The sequence below is a fragment of the Cebidichthys violaceus genome, unplaced genomic scaffold, assembly GCF_023349555.1.
Source record: "Cebidichthys violaceus isolate CVI_PGR_0920_01 unplaced genomic scaffold, fCebVio1.0.p SCAF_6, whole genome shotgun sequence".
Classification (NCBI taxonomy): domain Eukaryota; kingdom Metazoa; phylum Chordata; class Actinopteri; order Perciformes; family Stichaeidae; genus Cebidichthys; species Cebidichthys violaceus.
This window is the reverse complement of record NW_027176816.1, coordinates 13,666,377-13,689,174: the sequence shown is the minus strand read 5'-3', so window position 1 is coordinate 13,689,174 and position 22,798 is coordinate 13,666,377. Positions and strand designations below refer to the sequence as shown.

General features: G+C 41.2%; 1 protein-coding gene across 2 annotated transcripts in view; it reads left to right on the top strand.

The window, feature by feature from the left end:
* Positions 1-22,798, top strand: part of LOC137889249 (paired box protein Pax-7-like) — a 145,887-nt gene that overhangs the window by 39,176 nt on the left and 83,913 nt on the right. For both annotated transcript variants that reach the window (XM_068733021.1, XM_068733020.1), the window contains exons 6-7: positions 19,435-19,600; positions 21,298-21,497. In XM_068733021.1, coding sequence (XP_068589122.1) covers positions 19,435-19,600; positions 21,298-21,497 — 366 coding nt within the window. The remainder of the gene's footprint in view (positions 1-19,434; positions 19,601-21,297; positions 21,498-22,798) is intronic.

Here is a 22,798-nt window from a genome sequence, read left to right as displayed (position 1 = left end):
TGGAATAAAATCAGTAATTTCCAGATGGATGACAAACGCAGGAGCTTCAATGCTTCTTTGCATAGATTCTCCGGACGCCTCAACAAAACTCTCACACTGTGCAAGACAGGTCAAATAAAGTCTGAGTCAAACTGTACTATTTCATTTTTGAAGAATGTCAGATGGTGCAATGACTGTAGCTCTTTGATGTAAATTTAAAAGAAAAAACTGATGCAAGCCGACACGTCATCAACTTGCGTCATTCGTCTGCTCTCATGTTTTGAAATATGTAACAAACAATAAACAAGCTTTGGTCTTTTAGTGCTGGTTCTTCTATGCATCAGAAATCCTTGAAAGAGGAGAGTGTGTACCTGTTGTGGTCAGAGTTGATTTTGCCTATAGTCACCAGTGTTTTCTGCACCATTTCATTTCATATTGTGATTGATTGTTTTGTAAACTTAGATTGGAGCAGCAGTCTTATTGTGGGATTTTGATTCTAAATGTCCGACTGTCACAATTGTGAAGCAAGCTGTTAGGTCAACAAATCTCCAAAATACGTCAAAATGTTTTTTCAAAGTATTTCACCGGTGGAGGACTTGTTGGACCGTGTGAACACAGCCTCCCCTTTTTATTCCTTCAACCACCTTCTTGATAAGGTTGAAGTTGAGATATTTTTTGGGCGTGCAGCTCTACTCCAGCTTTACAAACTATTGAGTAGTTGGTTTGTGTTTAACACACAGAGCTGGTCGTAAACAGGAAAGAGGCTGCATGTCGCAAAGTGCCGGAAAAAACTCTATTGAGACGCATATTCTGAATGGGCTGTATACGTGTCTAAAGAATGCTCCTAAAGCCAGAATAATATCAGGGCTGCCCAACCCTATTGGACCGGTTTTCCCATGTATTTGATTTTCCATCAAAAATAGTGGACACCAGATGACAGTCTTTAAGAATCACTTGGTTTTAGCTCAATAGCAGGTTCCTGGAGAAAGATAGCTTTTACAAGGGTTTGCAAACTTGCTGCTTAATGGGCTTATTCAAGTCATCAAATTGAATGTTTCCTGTAATTTCCAAGCATTTTCAACCATGTCCTGAGAAGTTATGACTGTTTGAAGGAATGACATTTGGGATATACTTTCCTAGCTCACTAGCGCCTCCTACAGCTTAAGAGACCACGCCCTTCACCCAACATGTCCGATTGACTTGAAATTTGACACACATGTTCACTTGAATTTGCTCTACAATCAATACACTCTAATTATGAAGCTCCGCCCATTCGGATTTCCGCCATTTTGACTTTTGTGAAAAACACATTTTTTTTTGACACATTGCTGTGTCATATTGCTACCAAATTTGATGTGGATCATTATTCATTCAATTTCATCAAACCCCCCCCAAAAAGTTGTTAATAACCTATCGCGTTAAGAAGTTATGGACCAATGAACTTATAAGGGGCGTGGTTCTGTACATTAATCAACCTCACTTTAAAACCATTGTGCCTATCATCACAAAATTTGAGGCAAATGTCCACATAGCAATCTGTAACGTACCCTCACATTTTCATTTCCTTCAGCCACTAGAAGACGCTACAGTAGTTGGCTCTTTTTGGCCATTTTTCCCTTTTTCAGGCTTTGTATTTTCACAAACTCCTCCTACAGTATTTATGCGATCGGATTCAAATTTAGTCAGCACGACAAAATCATGAGTTTTCATGCAACAACCTTGGCGTGGCGTGGCCTCCATTTTGGTCAATTTTTCATGAAAATTGAAGTTGTTGTAACTCCAAGGTACATTGTCAAATCTGCCCAAAATACCTTATGCAGGATGCTAGTCCAGGCCTAAAAACATTCCCATGCCTCAATTTTCACATAGTCATAGCGCCACCTACTGGCAAAGGGAAATGTCAAGTTTTACACTTTGATGTACTCCTCCTAGCCATTTCACCAGATCAACCTCACATTTTAGAAAGAAAGCCTTCAGACATTGATGATAGTTCATCATGAATATTGTGAGTTTTCGTATAACTCTGTTGCCGTGGCAATGCTTTGTTCACCATGAAAAAGCAAGCAGATTTTTCTGTGATTTGGGATACTCAAAAACTCATGAAACTTTGAACATATGTCGTAGGTGATGAAATTAAAGATCTCATGTGGATTCTTGGCTTGGTCGTTATAAATTGTCTCGATAGCGCCCCCTGCAGATTTTCAACAAAGCAGCCCCAGCGCCTCGTTTAACCGACATGTATGAAATTTGGTTTGCACATGTATCATATGGAGACTTAAAAAAAGTCTCTTGGGACCATGCTCTAAAATCAACCAAACGTCGGCCATTTTGATTTATGTGTGAATTGTCCCTTGATTTCTAGTCGCTGATTTGTCTTTAACGAACTCCTCCTAGGGACTTTGTCAGAGCCACTTCACATTTGGACAGTACAATTCAAAGACCTTTATGATTGAAAGTTATCAAAAGCTTTATGTTTGATGGAATGGCATAGCTGTGGTGTGGCGTTCATTTTATGCGACTCCCATTAAACTATGTTTTCAGGCTTTGTATTTTGACAAACTCCTCCGATAGAGTTTATGCGATCAACATCAAATTTAGTCAGGACAATTTAAAGACGTTTGTGATGAAAATGGTGAGTTTTCTTTGAACGACCTTGATGTGGCGTGGCTCACATTTTGTGCCATTCATTATGAAAGAGGGAGTTGTTGTAACTCCAAGGGACATTGTCCAATCTGCCCAAAATTTGTTTGAGGACATTTCCATGCCAAAATGTTCTCAAAGACATAGCGCCACCTACTGGCAAAAGGAAATGTCACGTTTTATACTTTGATGTACTCCTCCAAGCCAGTTGATCTGATGGACCTCACATTTTCTGAGGAAAGCCTTAAGACATTGATGATACTTCATCATAAATTTTGTGAGTTTTCGTTCAAATACGTTGCCATGGCAACGGACTATTCACCGTGAAATGGAAGATCAGTTTTCTGTGGCTTAGGATGAACAAATAGTCATGGAACTTTGCACATGTGTCAAAGGTGATAAACATAAATAAATAATATGGGGTTTTGCCTTTTATTTTAGAAATTGCCTTGACAGCGCCCCCTACTAATATTCAAAAGAGCAGCCCCAGCGATACATATCACCTAGATGTATGAAATTTAGTGGGTACATGTATCACATGGAGACATACAAAAAAAGTCTCTTGAGACTATGCTCTAAATTATACTGGAAGTCTGCTATTTTGATTTTTGTTTGAATTTTTAATTAATTTTTGACCATTTCGATGTGCTATACTTTAACGAACTCCTCCTAGGTAATTTTGCAGATCCACTTCAAATTTGGTCAGTACAATCTAAAGACCTTTGTGATTAAAAGTTATCATATCAAACATGCCTTGTCAGGCATGTCATTTACATGATGTTGTCTACACTTGATGTAGACCCTGAAAGAGCACTTGATGTAGAGCAACATAATGCATGTTTGCATGTGTGCTCTAGCGCCACATAGTGGATACAGAAACTAGAAGAATATTGGTGTTGCCTTTGTTAAAAATTGATTCAGACATCAGGATATAAATAGTTTTCTAAAACCAAGTTAAAACTGTACAAGTATGGGTAAAAATAGATATGGGAGGGTAAAATGTATTTCAATAAGAGACTCATAATCTTTACAGTTCAAAAGTTGCAGTTCATGCAAATGAGCATAGTTTGTTTGATAGGTACATGATTCAGAACGTGTGTTCTCCTTAACAGCCTAACTTGTGTAGCAGTATGATATGTCAATCTTTGTTTTGACTTTGTTTAATTGGCTTGTCCTGAAACTAACAGCCAATCCAAGCCCATTCTCATGTAGAGGGGTGGGGCTTAGTCGTATGCGGCCAGGTTCGGTGTGTTGGAGAAATGGAGATGCAAATTATCACCATCAAGTGAACAGTGACTATTGTGAGAGTGCAATAATGTTCATAACTTAATGGCTGACGACCAGTTATCCTATGGTTTGGACTGTTGTGATCTACAAGAGGTAAATACGAGTTTGTGTATTGTTTTCTATACTGTGATTAAATGTTATAGTGTAAAACAAGTTGTGTTGCTAATTGGGATTAGCCGTTAGCATTAGCATAATAATCATTAGCTTTGCTTTCATACTGTTAGCTGTGCATTTGAAACCAGTTGTTAAGACAAGCTATTGCTAGATCACCAGGAAGTAGTGTATGGACTTGTTGCTTAGATGATTTATTTGATTCAGGAGACGGACGTTGGACTGTAAGAGAGAATCGGGAAAGCTCCTTTGGATAGATTTTTTTGTAACTTGGGATACTCAAAAACTCATGGAACTTTGTACATATGTCATAGGTGATGCAAATACAGATTTCATGTGGATTTTTGGCCTGGCCGTTATAAATTGCCTCGATAGCGCCCCCTGCAAATTTTCAACAAAGCTGCCCCAGCCCCATGTTTGAAATTTAGTAGGCACATGTACCACATGTAGATTTAATAAAAGTCTCTTGAGACTATGCTGTAAACCATACTGGAAGTCTACAATTTTGATCTTTGTGTGAATTTTCCATTCATTTTTGACCATTTCTACGTGCTATACTTTAATGAACTCCTCCTACGGAGTTTTTCAGATCCACTTCAAATTTGGTCAGTACGATCTAAAGACCTTTTTGATTAAAAGTTATCAAAAGTTTTACGTTTGATTGAATGGTGTAGCCGTGGCGTGGCGGCCATTTTACGTGACTCCCCATGAAACAGCAAGCTGATGTATCTCCACTGGACTTGTTCAAATCTGTCCCAAACTTGCCATGCTTGATAACAGTCATGGCTTGAGGATGTCTACCAGCCAATTTTCCATATAAGTCAAAGCGCCACCTAATGTGAAAGGAAATCAGCGTTATTTGACAAACAATATCCGATTCACATGACAGTTACATGATATTGTCTACACTTGATATAGAGCAATATAATGCATGTTGACGCGCATTGTTTAGCACCACACAGTGGTTACAGGAAGTGGTGGACTATTTACAAATCATAATTTCCAGGGTCAAATACTCTATGCAGGAAAAAAATGTCTAACTCTCGTTGGCGTCGTCCGATGGTCGCAGACATTCTCGGCCGCATAAGCTGAGGTCTCGCAAGTACCAACGATGTGCGCAAAGCTGCGAGGGCCCGTTCATCGCTGCTTGCAGCTTTAATTTTTTTTTTTAGGACCTATTGTTCTTCAAATATTTATTATTAATATTCGGGCCCGAGCACCGACGTAGTCGGTAACGTAGGACCTGTTGTTTTTCAAATGTTAATGATTATTATTATAAGGGCCAGAGCACCGATGTAGTCGGTAGCGTAGGACCTATTGTTCTTCAAATGTTTATTATTAGGGCCCGAGCATCAACGTAGTCGGAACGGAGGACCTATTGTTCTTCAAATGTTTATTATTATTATTCGGGCCCGAGCACCAACGTAGTCGGTTGCGTAGGACCTATTGTTCTTCAAATGTTTATTATTATTATTAGGGCCCGAGCACCAACGTAGTCGGTTGCGTAGGACCTATTGTTCTTCAAATGTTTATTATTATTATTATTAGGGCCCGAGCACCGACGTAGTCGGTAGCGTAGGACCTATTGTTCTTCAAATGTTTATTATTATTATTATTATTATTATTAGGGCCCGAGCACCGACGTAGTCGGTAGCGTAGGACCTATTGTTCTTCAAATGTTTATTATTACGATTAGGGCCTGAGCACCAACAAAGTCGGGCCACAACGTCCCTACTGAAACTGTAGGAATTATTATTATTATTATTATTATTATTATTATTATTATTAGGGCCCGAGCACCGACAAAGTCGGGCCGCGAGGTCCCTTTTGAAACTGTAGGAATTATTATTAGGGCCCGAGCACCGACGTAGTCGGAGCGGAGGACCTATTGTTCTTCTAATGTTTATTATTAGGGCCCGAGGACCGACGTAGTCGGAGCGGAGGACCTATTGTTATTCTAATGTTTTTTTAGGGCCCGAGCACCGACATAGTCGGAGCGGAGGACCTATTGTTATTCTAATGTTTTTTATTAGGGCCCGAGCACCGACGTAGTCGGAGCGGAGGACCTATTGTTCTTCTAATGTTTATTAGGGCCCGAGCACCGATGTAGTCGGAGCGGAGGACCTATTGTTATTCTAATGTTTTTTATTATTATTATTTTATTATTATTAGGGCCCGAGCACCGACGTAGTCGGAGCGGAGGACCTATTGTTATTCTAATGTTTTTTATTAGGGCCCGAGCACCGACGTAGTCGGAACGGAGGACCTATTGTTATTCTAATGTTTTTTATTATTATTAGGGCCCGAGCACCGACGTAGTCGGAGCGGAGGACCTATTGTTATTCTAATGTTTTTTATTATAAGGGCCCGAGCACCGACGTAGTCGGAGCGGAGGACCTATTGTTATTCTAATGTTTTTTATTATTATTATTATTATTATTAGGGCCCGAGCACCGACGTAGTCGGAGCGGAGGACCTATTGTTATTCTAATGTTTTTTATTATTATTAGGGCCCGAGCACCGACGTAGTCGGAGCGGAGGACCTATTGTTATTCTAATGTTTTATTATTATTATTATTATTATTATTATTATTATTAGGGCCCGAGCACCGACGTAGTCAGAGCGGAGGACCTATTGTTATTCTAATGTTTTTTATTAGGGCCCGAGCACCGACGTAGTCGGAGCGGAGGACCTATTGTTATTCTAATGTTTTTTATTCTTATTATTATTATTCTTATTATTCTTATTATTATTATTATTATTATTATCGTACCAGTTTCATCGCAAAAAGGAGGTGCTTGGGATACTGGGAATCTTTTGAAATTTGGCACAAAATTCAATCGTGGTGAAAATTCCAGTATTATTGTGGTGTCCAGCTGCGGCATGACATTTTGGCTCGATAGCGCCCCCTACAGAGTAGCCCCAACTTTGGGTTTCACCTAGCTGTATGAAATTTGGTAGGTATGTGGAACGTGATGGGACGTACAAAAAAGTCAAAATGAGGTATATCCTAAACCAAACAGGAAGTCGGCCATTTTGAATTTTATGACGTTTTTGGACCGTTTCAAGGCGCCGTACTTTAACGAACTCCTCCTAGAGATTAAACCCGATTGCCTTCAGATTTGGTCAGTATGCTCTTGAGACCTTGGCAGTGAAACGATACTCAAAGATCAAAAAGTTATCGAACTATGTGTCCGTGGCGTGGCGGCAAAAAAAACACCATTCGCCATGAAACAGGAAGTTGTTGTAACTCGGCTGTACATTGCCTAATCTGCTCCAAATTTCGCAGGTGTCATAACATCCTGACCCTGAACACATGTATTTGACAATTTTGAATCATAGTAATAGCGCCACCTAGTGGCAACAGGAAGTCATAGATTGTGTACTTTGACACCCTACTGCTCACAGATTAATCGGATCCCTCTCAAATTTTGTCACAAAAGCCTTAAGACCTTGATAATGCTTCATTGTGAAAATTGTAGGAAGTTGTCGAAGCGTGGCGACGTGGCGGCTCTGCGAATTTTGATCCTTCGCCGTGAACAAATAAACTGATGTAACTCGACTCCGCATCATCAGACCTTTACCAGATTTCCCATGTTTGATGAGTCTGTGGTCCTGAAGACATCTACAGAACAATTTTGTATAATAGTCATAGCACCACCTACTGGTAACAGGAAGTCAAAGTCTCTGTACTTTGGCTTGTTTCTCTTAGTTGGAAAATCAGATCAACATCAAATTTGTTCCACACAAATGTAAGAAGTTCATAATGCCAGTTCTCTAAGCTTTTGATGTTTCGTCGAACGCCGTTGCCGTGGTAACGCAGTCTTCGTCGTGAAAAACGATGGTCATTTGGAGAGGTTAAAAAAGCTCGAAACACAAGCAAACTTGACACACAGATCACAAGGCCAAAATGTAGTTCTATAATATGATTTTATTCAATCAGAGTGTTAAATCGGCTCAATAGCGCCCCCTACAAAATTTCGACGAAGCAGCCCTCGCAGTACGTTTCACATAGATTAACAAAATTTGGTAGGCACATGTATCACATGTGCCTTAAATAAAAGTCTCTTGGGGCCATGCCCTAAACCCAACCGGAAGTCAGCCATTTTGAATTTAGTCTGAATTTCTAGTGTCGTTTTTTCAATTTCCAGGCGCTCTACTTTAACGAACTCCTCCTAGGGAATTAATCAAATCAACTTCAAATTTGGTCTGTACAATCTAAAGATCTTTGTGATGAAAAGTTACTCAAAGGTTGTTGTTTTGTGAAAGGCCGTTGCCGTGGCGATGCATTCTTCGCCATGTCGGCTCAATAGCACCCCCTACAAAATTTCGCCGATGCAGCCCTCGGAATACGTTTGACCTAGATGTATGAAATTTGGTAAGCAGGTGTATCACATGTAGATTTAAAGAAAAGTCTCTTGGGACCATACACTAAAATCAACCTGAAGTCGGCCATATTTATTTTTGTGTGAATTTTTCCTTGATTGCTATTCGCTATACTTTAACAAACTCCTCCTAGGGACTTTGTCAGGTCCACTTTAAATTTTGTCAGTACAATCTAAAGACCTTTGCAATTAAAAGTTACTCAAAGCTTTACATTTGATGGAATGGCATAGCCGTGGTGTGGCGGGCATTTTACGTGATTTGCCATTAAACAACAAGCTGATGTTGGCGATGCTAAATTCCTGCATCGCAGAGTCCAGCGTGAAAAATACGTTAAACTCCGGGACTCGTTGTCCAATGGTCAAAGACTTTCGTGGCCATGTCTGCCGTTGTCCCGCCAGTGCCCCCGAGATGCGGGAATGTGCGAGGGCCCGTACATCGCTGCTCGCAGCTTTAATTTGTTTAAAGTGTTTCCAAACCAAATGTTATTGCACTTTTGTTCACATTGCTGTACTTTTAAAATAAAACAGCGCAATACACTACTTTTGAATTAATTATTGAATTTTACATATAATAATGCGATTAACCAATTAAAAATTGTAATCGCTGCCCAGCACTAGTTATTACATAATGCATTTAGTGTGACTGATATTGGGAAAAGGATAAATATAGTTCTGGTCACCAAGAATCAGCTTTTGTCTTAACACCACTGTTTTTCACTGTCTTTACTTTACGTGTATTAGAATACCCCAATTACACACTGTTTGCCACAAATCCTGAGATAAATGTAATGTTTTTCGTTTTTTTTAAACACACAGAAAATTGCAAATATTTATTTCAGCACCGAGTAGTGTCCACAGGTCTGTCAGGTTGGCAATGCCAACAGGCTAAACCTAGGCCCAAAAAGTCCATAAAGCACGGCTGCTGTTTGAATTGTTATAGCGAGGTCAAGGTAACAATTGAAGGCAACATAGGAGTGCACATAAATGTACTACAAACTCAAGCCCAACCAACAGTAGTTGACTCAGTGCTGTATGGTTTTACAGAGATGAGCTGATTACCTGGTCACAGCTGACCACCTGCCTGTGTGAAAAAATTGCATGAGACGATCCCCATACATTTGCTTAACACTACAACCTCATATCATCAGTTGTCTAGAAATGTAGTGGTTTAAAAAGAAAAGGAAGAATGTCAAACATGAGGACATATCAAACACAGGCAGAGTGTGAAATGACAAAGGGGTGTGTATTGCCAAAAGCTAAATTGTCTTCTCAGCAGGGCACTAATTTCCAAGTTCTTATTTTAAGCCAACCGAAAGACAGAAGCTCAGGGCAGGTATCAGCCTGTCGCTCTGCAGAAAACACACAGCGCCTAGATCTGTCTCTTTCTCACACACACTGTCCTACATTAGGACACACAGGTAACCACATTTTTATCATTTGCATCATTTGAATAAAACCATAACATACCACTCGCCTGTACACACACACACACACACACACACACACACACACACACACACACCCCACACTCACACATGGATATCTAGAGCAGTGGCAGGAATCTATGTATTGCCTCCAGCTTTCCACATTCCCATTTTCTCCAGGAATCCTCCTTTTTCATTTGGAGCAAATGGAAACCTGCCTTTCAAGTGGAGAAGATCATTTGGACTCCTATTTCTGTAGAGCAGACTCAAATAATTAGAACAGGTGTTGTCCCCCTGAGGTACTACTGCAAGAGAAGCAGAAGTCGAGTCTGACGGATCAACTCAAAAGTCCAAAGACTTGACTCTATAAAGAAACAGAATGCCACCTCTCACCACTTCCTTTATATATTTGGTTATTGAGTAGTGCAGAAACAGTGATTGGACTGATTGATTTATCAATTAACAGAAAATAATCACCAATCATTTTGATAATCGATTAACTATTGAAGTCAAACCTCAAGCAAAAACACAAAACTTGCTTTGGTTGTCAGGATGTGCTGCTTTCCTCTGTTTCATATCATTGTAACCAAATAATTCTGTGTCATGGACTGAAATGGTGATGGACATTTTTCATTATTTCAATAATAAATAATAAGAGTAAATCTGTTTTTAAGTGCCTTTCATTTTACCCAAGGACACTATGTTAGGTGAAGCTCTAGTATCTAGATGCACAGTAATTATCTCTATACACTGGCATAACGTTATGCCAAAGATTACCGAAAACATGCACCTTAAACTGGGCGACTGTGGCTCAGTGGTAGAGCAGGATCGTCCTTCGGACAAAGGATTGGTAGTTCGATCCCCGGCTCCACTAGTTCATGTCAATGTGTCCTTGGGCAAGACAATTAACCCAGAATTGCTCCAGTAGCCTACAGTGTATGAATGTTAGAGTCCTAATGGGCAGGTGTCACCTTGCATGGTAGCCCCTGTCATCAGTGTGCGAATGGGTGAATGATGACATGTAGTGTTAAAGAACTTTGAGTAGTCGAAAAAAAGTCTAGAAAAGTGCAATACAAGTACAGTCCATTTAAACTACAATGTTTTACTCATCGTTTAAAAATCATTCGTAGTTTACTTGAATATTTTTTTACATAATTTGCCAACTGAGTCTATCAAATGTAAAAAGGTATATTCTGTAAAACAGACGGGACAAATGAGAGGAAACACATGAATAAATTAAAACTGCGAGCAAACGGCCAAGCCAAACACCCATATAAAATATGTCCTCCCATTACCTATAACACATGTATAAAGTTCCATGAGTTTTTGAGCATCGCAAGCCACTGATCCATCAGCCTACTTTTTCATGGCGAATGATGCGTTGCCGCGGCAACAGCGTTCAACGAAAACTCCCAATATTCATGATGATGCATCATCAATATATTGAGGCTATCTTTACCAAAATTCAGACTGATCTGATGAACTGGCTAGGAGGAGTAAATAAAAGTATAAAATATGACATTTCCTTTTGCCAGTAGGTGGCGCTATGAGTTATTTATTTTTTTTCAATTGAAATGTGCTAAGGGTTGAAGTAGCATCATGCATAAGAAATTTCGTGCAGATTGGATAATGTACCTTGGAGTTATAACAACTTCTTTCTTCCCGGCCAATGAGGCAAAATGGCCACCCCGCCACGTCAAGGTTCTTTGATGAAAACTCTAGCTTTTGATAACTTTTCATCACAAACGCAAAAAATCACCAAAAAACTGAAATTCAGTGAGTTACTGTAGCGCCCCCTATTGGTTGAATGGAATACAAATTACAGGGTATGTTTCACCATGCGATGTGCACATATACTGCAAATTTGGTGATTTTAGGATACACGGTTGAGAAGTTATGTGTATTGATAAACAAGCCACGCCCCAAGAAGTTCATTGGTCCGTATCTTCTAAACGCTGTAAGATATCAACAAACTTTTAATAACATTGTGTGATCTAGATCCAATAATGATCCACAGAAAATATGGTAGCAATTGGACCAAGTGTGTAGGAGGAGTTCTCAAAAATGTGTTTTTCACAAAATTCAAGATAGTGGAAAATTTAGGAAGGCGGACCTTAGGGGTCTGAGAGGCTTTTTTTTAGAGCTAGTGGATCTGGACATGTGTGTCGAATTTCGAATAAATCGGACATACTGGCCGAGGGGCGTCGCCGGTCCAACTTTGAGGGGGCGCTAGAGAGCCATTTCTTTTCACACATATATGAAACCTATATCATACCTCTATTTTCACCAGGCCTGACAAGTCTGCAAAATTTGGTGAGTTTTCATGCATGGCAAGTATCCCAAATATGCTCCCAAAGATCTAAAATAAAAATCTGAATAATAATACCCCATACAATCTCAATAGGGCCTTCGCTGGCCCGACGTTGTCGGTGGCTCGGGCCCTAATAATAATAATACCCCATACAATCTCAATAGGGCCTTCGCTGGCCCGACGTTGTCGGTGGCTCGGGCCCTAATAATACCCCATACAATTTCAATAGGGCCTTCGCTGGCCCGACGTCGGTGGCTCGGGCCCTAATAATAATAATAATACCCCATAGAATTTCAATAGGGCCTTCGCTGGCCCGACGTTGTCGGTGGCTCGGGCCCTAATAAAAACTCTTAGAAACTCAATAGGGCCTTCGCTGGCCCGACTTTGTCGGTGGCTCGGGCCCTAATAATACCCCATACAATTTCAGTAGGGCCTTCGCTGGACCGACGTTGTCGGTGGCTCGGGCCTTAATAATAATTCTTTGAATTACAATAGGGCCTTCGCCCAACTTCGTCGGTGCTCGGGCCCTAATAATAATAATAATAATAATACCCCATAGAATTTCAAAAGGGCCTTCGCTGACCCGACGTTGTCGGTGGCTCGGGCCCTAATAATAATAATCAGTACAATTTCAATAGGGCCTTCGCTGGCCCAACGTTGTCGGTGGCTCGGGCCCTAATAATAATCATCAGTACAATTTCAATAGGGCCTTCGCTGGCCCGATGTTGTAGGTGGCTCGGGCCCTAATAATAATAATACCCCATACAATTTCAAAAGGGCCTTCGCTGGCCCGACGTTGTCGGTTGCTCGGGCCCTAATAAAACCCCTTAGAAACTCAATAGGGCCTTTGCTGGCCCGACGTTGTCGGTGGCTCGGGCCCTAATAATACCCCATAGAATTTCAATAGGGCCTTCGCTGGACCGACGTTGTCGGTGGCTCGGGCCCTAATAACCCTTACAATCTCAATAGGGCCTTCGCTGGCCCGACGTTGTCGGTGGCTCGGGCCCTAATAAAAACCAGTACAATTTCAATAGGGCCTTCGCTGGCCCGACGTTGTCGGTGGCTCGGGCCCTAATTAAAGCTGCAAGCAGCATTGATCGGGCCCTCGCAACTTCACGCACGTCGAGGGTACTGGCAGGACTCTGGTTGACGCTGCCATTCATTTCGGTGACCATCATACACTGTGTGCACAAGTTAAACGGTATTTCCTGGTACTGGCAGGACTCTGGGTGACGCAGTCATGCATTTCTGTGACCATCATTCACTGCGTGCACGAGTTAGATGATATTTCCTGCGTCGACCAGCAGCGTAGCAAGATCATGTTGCCACGTCTTTAGCATCAAATGTTTTGAGTGTACCTCCGATACAATCATAAATGTAAGCCTGTTAAGATCATTAAGAAAATGAATGTGCGTGAATGCGCTTCAGTGTTTGTAACATAACAGACCGTCAGTTTACTGGGATGGGGTTCAACTCCCTGCAGTGTCCTGCTGATTGTATTTGGACTTACATGAAAGTTAACAGAACAGTAGTGTCATTTGCTTTTACTTGAAGACTTCCAATTTAACACTGTTTTCATTTTAAGCTCTTTTATAACTTTAGATTGTAGTGTGAAGCATTCATTGTAACATTTAACCTGATTCTCATGTACAAGCTCTGGGCAGATCATTTATACTAATGGCAACAGACGTGGTTTGAGAACCACTGTTATCTAACTTTTGCTCTCCAAGCATCTTAGTTTGCACATATTTAGATCAGAGAAGTCTTTTTCTCATGGTGTGCCCACAAACCCTTTTAATAAGTTCAGTGTTTGGGCCCCTGTAATTATAGAATCCTGCTTACGTCTGTATGAGTTAATATTGGCATGCAGAAGTCCTAAAATCATGACAGTAATCAAGCATGTCAAGTTTGGGACAGTTTTGAAGTACAGTTGAGTTACAACAGCTTGATAGATGATGGCGAACCATGTAAAATGGCCGCTACACCAAGTCCATGTTGTTTGATGAAACCTCAAGCTTTTAGTAACTTTTAAGCGCTGCGGTCTTTTGATTGTTCTGACCAAATTCTAAGCTGATCGGCTTAATTCCCTAGGAGGAGTTTGTAGTACCGCACCTGGAAATGGAAAAAACCCACGAGAAATTCATACAAAATTCAAAATGGCTGACTTCCGGTTGGGATTAGAGTATGGACCCCTTGACTTTTTTTTTAAGTCTACATGTGATACATCTGCTTACCAAATTTTATACATCTAGGTGAAACGTACTGCGAGGGCTGCATCGTCGAAATATTCTAGGGGGCACTATCGAGCCGACTTGCCACTCTGAAGCATTAAAATCACATCAGATAACTACATTCAGGATTTTAAATGTGTTTGACAAGTTTGGTTACGTTTTGAGCATTTTTAGCCCCTCAAAAACACTTTCGTTTTTCATGGCGAAAAATGCGTCGCCACGGCAACGGCCTATCACGAAACAACAAGCTTTGAGTAACTTTTAATCACAAAGGTCTTTAGATTGTTCTGACCAAATTCTAAGTTGATCTGATTAATTCCCTAGGAGCAGTTTGTTAAAGTAGAGCGCCTGGAAATTGCAAAAACGACACTAGAAATTAATACAAAATTCAAAATGGCTGACTTCCGGTTGGGTTTAGGGCATGGCTCGAATAGACTTTTATTTAAGTCTACATGTGATACATGTGCCTACCAAATTTTGTTAATCTATGTAAAACGTACTGCGAGGGCTGCTTCATCAAAATTTTGTAGGGGGCGCTATTGAGCCGATTTGCCAATCTGAACAAATAAAATTATATTGTATAACTACATTTTTAGCTTTAAATCTGTGTGCCAAGTTTGCTTATGTTTCAAGCATTTTTAGCCCCTCAAAAGCACCTTCGTTTTTCACGGCAAAGATTGCGTCGGCATGGCAACGGCGTTTGACGAAACATCAAAAGCTTCATGAACTGGCATTATGAATGTGGAACTAATTTGATGTTCATCAGATTTATATACTAAGAGAATCATGCCAAAGTATAGAGACTTTAACTTCCTGGTACCACTAGGTGGCGCTATGACTATTATACAAAATTGTTCTGTAGATGTCTTCAGGACCGGAGACTCATCAAACATGGGAAATCTGGTAAAGGTCTGATGATGTGGAGTTGAGTTATCAGTTATCAGTTTATTTGTTCACGGTGAAGGATCGAAATTTGCAGTCACCACGTCGCCATCCTTCGACAACTTCCTACAATCTTCACAATGAAGCATTATCAAGGTCTTAAGGCTTTTCTGACAACATTTGAGAGGGATCTGATTAATCTGTGAGCAGTAGGGTGTCAAAGTACACCACCTATGACTTCCTGTTACCACTAGGTGGTGCTATTACTCTGTGTTTCGGGTCAGGATCTTATGACATATGAGAGATTTGGCGCAGATTCGACAGTGTACGGCCGAGTTACAACAACTTCCTGTTTCATGGCGAATGGTGTTTTTTTGAAATTCAAAATGTCCGACTTCCTGTTTGGTTTATTGAAAAACTCCAAGAGGATTTTTTGTACATCCCATCAAGTTCCACATACCTACCAAATTTCATACAGCTATATAAAACCCAATATTGGGGCTATTCAATAGGGGGCGCTATAGAGCCAATTTTTCATACCGCAGGAGGACACCCCAATCAGACAGCAATTTGCACCACGACTGCCTTGCGTGCCAACTTTCAAGTTCTCACCAATATCCCAAGCACCTCCTTTTCCCTTTCAATACATAGAATAATCTGAATAATAATAAACATTTGAAGAACAATAGGTCCTACGCTAACGACTACGTCGGTGCTCGGGCCCTAATAATAAATGTTAGAATAACAATAGGTCCTCTGCTCCGACTACGTAGCTGCTCGGGCCCTAATAATAATTCTTACACTTTCAATAGGAACCTCGCAGCGTGACGTTGTCGGTGCTCGGGCCCTAATAATAAACATTAGAATAACAATAGGTCCTCCGCTCCGACTACGTCGGTGCTCGGGCGCTAATAAACATTAGAATAACAATAGGTCCTCCACTCCGACTACGTCGGTGCTCGGACCCTAAATAGGTTTGAGTTTCCAAAAATGTCTCAATATTAAATGTAAAACTTTAAGGTTGTAAGTGTGGTAGTTGCTTTAATCGGTCATGTGTGAAGTGTTTACTGTAGCTGTAGATGTTGATGCCTCCTCTTTATTCATCCTACTGAGGAAGCCTTATTTAAAACTTAATCAGTTGTTAAATAAGGCCAGGAGATGACAAAAGGACATTATTGAAGAACATTTTACCACTATGAACTCTGAAAAGCTTTAGGCTTTAATGAAAGCCATGACCAATATGCAATGGAGGGCTGTCCTGCAGTGCTGTCAGTGCTGTCCTACTACAGTTGACCACCTCCTAATAACCTCATTATGACGCCACAGCTATGGGTGACAAGTGAAATAAAAGTTCAACAAGCTCAACACTTCTGAGGGCTACAAATACACTAACTGCAGATTGCAGATACATGAATATGCACATGACGGGATGCTTCAATGCATATAGTCAAAATTAATGTATTTAACACAATGACAAGAACAAACTCACAACAACCAGTCACATATATTTATATGACAACAAAGCATGACAAAACATTCCAGCAAAACTGCAGAGTTAAAACACGCATTCCGCAACACACTCAGGGGCACCATTCAAATATTCACATCAGACGGAACAATATTAACCATATCATAAAAACGACACGATAGACAAATTAACACAGTAGTAATGCTACTGCAGATGTAAAACAAAAGCAGTTCACTTACCAAAGCTGCTGTTCACTATTTAAAGACAAAGTCCATCTTCTTTTCTTTGTTAACAAAGAGTTTAATACTGCGGTTGTACAGTACATCGGTGCAGTTCAGTTCCAGCCAGAGGTCCTCCTGTGAACGTGTTGGTTGAGTTGTAGATCTACTCGGATTGAAAAAGTTTTCAAAAGCTCCGTAGCCTGTAAGTGTCCTGTCGTGCTATAGGAAATATAATGTTCTCTTGGTGGAGCCGAGAGAACATCCAGGACAGCCAGGAATACCGCTCGTAGTTGCTGGACTGAAAGTGGCACACAAATCCTTTTCCTGGCTGGGTCAGGGCTGATGTCCAGCTTTTCTTGAAATGTCCTTCTTGAGAAATCCGTTTCTCCTCCTCCTTCAGCCATTGAGTGTTAAAAAAAACAAAGCTAGGTAAAAAAAAGACTCTATACCAAGCAAAACTCTAAAAATATCATGTAAATGTCATAACTTCTTATATATTGTTCAACTTGAACTCTTAGTACTACTACTACTACTACTAAGTTCTGCTAGCTAGCTTCAGTTTCACAACAGTCACGCTAACCCACTGACCAATCACGCTGCACATTAATGCTGAGCTGCAGGTTAATGCTGACGTACTTGTAGGCCACCTAGAAAGAAAGAATATGCCCAACATGTCAAACTAAAGATCTGATTGGTTGAAGACTATGACAATCAACAATATGATAACCAACAATGTCCCCATTTACTTAAACTGCAAAGGCTTTCTAGCAGGCCTCGGCCTCTCTTCTTACCTAGAGACGGCATAGGGGCGAAATCTGATTGGATAAACTGGATACTTAAAACAAGCTGTACTGGAAGCAGCGCTGGAAGCAGGGCAACAGAGGAAGACAGTAGCTGTGCAATAAGATAATAAGCTAATGGGAAAAATAATTAGAATACATGTAGTGTATTTATGAAAAAATATTGAATTATAAAATAGCTATAACTTTGTGATTCTGTTTAGGCCAGCAGAGAAAGCTTTGCTGGCCCTGATGGCCCACCACTGCCTTACTCTGTCGCCTGTCACGTGCAACTCTTCATCTCCTGACTACTTCCTGCAAAAGAGCACATACTGAGTACATCCAACCAGTATGTAGACATACTCTACATCCACGCTACTACGTTTCCATTTCAAAATGCCAATCTTTTGCTAAGTTGACACTGAGCACCGAAAACAAAGTAGTTTACAAACACTACCGAAGTCATGTAAATTTGAAAGCTCCGGAGTTACCTCCTAGTGTGGATGGCGAAAAGGTACACCTTTAAGTTAAAAACAATGATGTGGAAAACCCCTGTGTTCGCTACTTGATTGGTTCTTAGCAGTCACGACGTGTCCTTCTCTGATTTGTCATAACGCCGTAAAACAAACATCCACCTTAATTACATATCGACTACCAGTGGTCAATTCAACATGGATAACGGATTCTAGGCGTTGCTGATCTTGTTGTCTTTACTAGCAGCTGTTGTGCAGTTCAATTCTGCCGACAAAATACGGAGGAAGCAAGCTGTCATTGAAGCGATTCGCGAGTGGTGCGTCTGGCGGCGTTATCAGACCGTTGTCAGCAGACTCTTGAAGTCAGGGTTAGCGGCTTTGAGAATGGCGAGGGACACAAAACGGAGGACTTTCCTTTTCTTCTTAATACTTATTTTGTTCTGCACAACTATTGCAAAGTTCACAAAGAAACTGTACAAAAGCAGTAATTGCTCTCATGTGCAACAGGGACTTCAGTCACCCAGCAGAGCTACGAGTGAGAACAGAGAACAACGAAACTGAGAAAAAATGAGTGAGAGACATTGACCAAATTTATTGACCCATAATCTAGTAAACTTTGATTTGTATGTGTTCATTTTAAAGTAAATTGAATGTGTGTGTGTGTGTGTGTGTGTGTGTGTGTGTGTGTGTGTGTGTGTGCGCGTGTATGAGAGAGAGATAGAGCAAGTCCTGCAGCCTTGTAACTAAGTTTGATAAATAAAACTTTTTTTTTTTCCATATAAATGTGTCTGTTTCAGTATATAGAGGAAGATTATAAAAGATCTTAAGTATCAAGCACAACCTTTTCTTTTTAATGACTACTATAGTACTATACTATACTATAATAACTATGTTGTATTTTCTGTAACTAAGTAACCAATCTACTTCCTGTTTCACCGACACCCGCATGCCCAGTGTACGTGAATAGTCACGTGATATTCGTTTTCGGGCTTGCTCGTATAGACAGAAATCACGAAAACAATGCTGGAACGCTCGTGTGGACGGAGATCATTTTGTTCTAAAACCTTAGTTTTTAAACAAAAACGTATTAGTGTGGATTTAGCCATAGCATGTGACACAACTTCAGCTGCCAGCTCAATTCTAATGCATTAACATGCAACAGTAAAGCCAACTCTGAGTCTGAGATAACGTTGAATGACAAATGAAACAGATTTATTTTGTTTTCGCTCTTTTTATTTCCAGGTTTGGTTCAGCAATCGAAGGGCCAGGTGGCGAAAACAAGCAGGAGCCAATCAGCTAGCGGCTTTCAACCACCTGTTGCCGGGTGGATTCCCTCCCACAGGGATGCCAACACTTCCTACGTACCAGCTGCCAGAGTCCAGCTACCCATCCAACACTCTGTCCCAAGGTAGAGAAGACAACACTTTTAGATGGGTGACAGATGATAGTGACACAGTGTGTTAGTGAGTGAGTGTTTGGGTGTTAAGGTGATGATGGTGGTGGAGGGCACTGTTTGAACATGTGGCTCCACAATTTTGTGGAGACCAGCTTGTTTTTGGTCCTCGTTAGGTCCAAAAATGTATCCATAAAGCTTTAACTAAGGGCTCTTTTCCACCTTTATTTCTGTTCATTTGGTCTGAACCAAGGAAAAAAATTAGGAGTGTACAGATCAAGTGTTTATAGCCAATCTGATACATTGCAGTAATAACAACAGCTGTTTTTTAACATGACGTATTTTTATGAGCTACTTAGTACAAATACCAAAGTTTTTGGTTTAAAACTATGAAATTGATCAGCTTAAGTGATGGGTCTCAAATGAATCAAAGTTTCTTTCCTTAATTTAGACTCCTGAAATGGAAGTGACGCGATGAGCCAAAGACACGTAGCACTCTATGAGATGAACATGATTGTACAGAAGTGTTACAGAGCGGAGATAATAATCACAAATGATCAAGGCCTGTCATCAAGTTACTCACAGAATTATTGTGTGCCATGAGTCACGACTGATATGACCTGATGCCAGCCACGTTTGTCATATTATGCTGCAAAAGGGACAGTTGGAGCCGGAAATAAATTAGAAGCTACTAGCTGAATGTTTTGTACATTGCTGCTCTTTGTTAATGAGAAAGAGGGAGTCACAGTCGGAGTTGAGCAAATCAGTGTATTCTACCAATCTGGACGTCAGAGCCACTCAGATAGGCCCAAATAATTTTTCACATTCACAAACTCAAATTTTTTACCCACATATATGTAGCACAATGCTGCACTGTGGACTGCTGTAAAGGAGAGCAGTGCTTCACACTATTAATATCCTCTGAAGTCACAAAGAGTTCACGAGTAAAAAAAAATTCTGCAAATTAATAGCGTGTTATGAATTATCACAATTTTGACAATGTCACACACTTTTTAACGAACTCAATGGACACACAAGCAGATTGCTTTACAAGTGATCTGCTTCTTATAAGAAGATCACTTCCTGAACAGTTCACAATCAGCAGATTGATTTAGTGGTTTAACTTTTGAAATCATGCTATAATTACATATCTAGAACCCAAAATCCTGGAGTTGGTCTGTTTTCTCTCTGACCACAAATGAACCACACCAGAGTCTGCAAGGAAGTGGGCCAAGACCCACCTTCTCAAAGGGTTGTTTGGTCCGCAGGTCAATTGGCAGCTCTACCCAAATAGTCAGTGGGGAAATGGATCTAAGTTACAACTAAACAGATTCGGTGTCAAAGCACCCTTAAATGAAGCAAAGCATGTGATTTAGTTCAGGTGCTGGACACTAACATGGTACTCCTCTCCCTGCAACATATATCCACAATATGCTTTTCATCATGTGTAGCCTACTAAAGCTATGGGTCCTCTGCTCACCTAAAAACGATGCCCTCGATGCTGCTGTTCATAGATATATCCAGGTTGTGCTAAGCACACAGACTGGTAGCAGGGGGAAACTGCTAGCCTAGCTCCTGTCTTATTTATACTCTTGAGCAATTGGAGAAATATATATGTGTTATTGCACCCAGCAGTAGACTGGGGAATGAAGGTTTTGAGCAGTGTATCTTTACGTGCTCAACTATGTGCTGTTCTGTGTTTTTCCCTTCAGATGGCAGTGGTACAGTTCACCGTCCCCAACCGTTGCCTCCATCCACCATGCACCAGAGCGGTCTGTCCAGCACTGACAGCAGCTCTGCCTATGGTCTTGCCTCAAACCGCCACGGCTTCTCCAGCTACTCTGACTCCTTTATGAGCTCTGCAGCACCTAGCAACCACGTCAACCCTGTCAGTAACGGACTCTCCCCACAGGTAAGACCTGCAGGACTACATTACATTACAGTCATTTAGCAAACACTTTTATCCAAAGCAACTTACAATAAGTGTATTCAACATAGGTATTCAAGAGAACTACTAGTCACCAGAAGTCATAAGTGCATCTTCTTGTTTACACAAGCATCTAAGAGCATGAAACAGAGCATAAACCAGAGCAAAAGTACAGTGCAGAAACAAACAAATACAATAAGTGCAGCAAACCAATACAAATACAATAAGTGCAACAAACTAGTATGAATACAATAAGTGCTGAGTGGAAGGCTCAGGGTAGTACTTCTTGAAGAGGTGAGTTTTCAGCTTGCGCCGAAAGATGGGCAGCGACTCTGCTGTCCTGACGTCAGTGGGGAGTTCATTCCACCATTGTGGGGCCAGGACAGAAAACAGCCGTGATAGGCCGCAGGGAGCTCTGAGCGACGGGGCAAGCAATCGCCCCGAGGCAGCAGAGCGAAGTGGATGGATTAAACTGGATGCGAGCTCTTACAGGGAGCCAGTGTAGAGAACGGAGAAGGGAAGTTGTGTGGGAGAACTTGTGGCGATTGAACACCAGGCGAGCAGCAGCTTTCTGGACAAGCTCCAGAGGTTTGATGGCCGACACCGGTGCTCCGGCAAGTAGAGAGTTGCAGTAGTCCAGGCGTGATATGACAAGAGCCTGGATGAGAACCTGCGCCGTCTCGTCAGTGAGGAAGGGGCGAATCCTCCTGATGTTGTAGAGCAGGAATCTGCAGGAGCGTGTAACCGATGCATTGTTTGCTGAGAATGACAGTTGGTCATACAGGGTCACACCAGGTTCCTCGCAGTCCGAGTTGGTGTCATCACAATATCGTCAATGGTCATGAATCAGAACAGAGGAGAGAATGTTAGCTCTTCTTCTTCTTCTCGGCGTGAAGCGACTCTGTCACCGCAAGGAGGGCTGTCTCAGTTGAGTGACCCACTTTGAACCCGGACTGGTGGGGGTCCAAGAGGTTGTTCTGGTGGAGATAGGAAGACAGTTGATTAAAGACAGCACGTTCAAGTGTTTTGAATAGAAAGGGTAGATGAAAAATTGGTCTGAAGTTCTTGACATCCGAGGGGTCAAGTGATGGTTTCTTCAGAAGGGGGGTGACTCTGGCAGTCTTGAAAGCCATGGGAAAGCATCCTGAAGCAAGAGATGTGTTGATGAGGTGGGTGAGGAAAGGAAGGAATTCAGTCGCAATAGCCTGAAGAAGAGGGGAGGGGATCGGGTCAAGGGAGCACGTGGTGGGGCGGTTAGATGTAACAAGGTTGAGAACCTTGTTAGG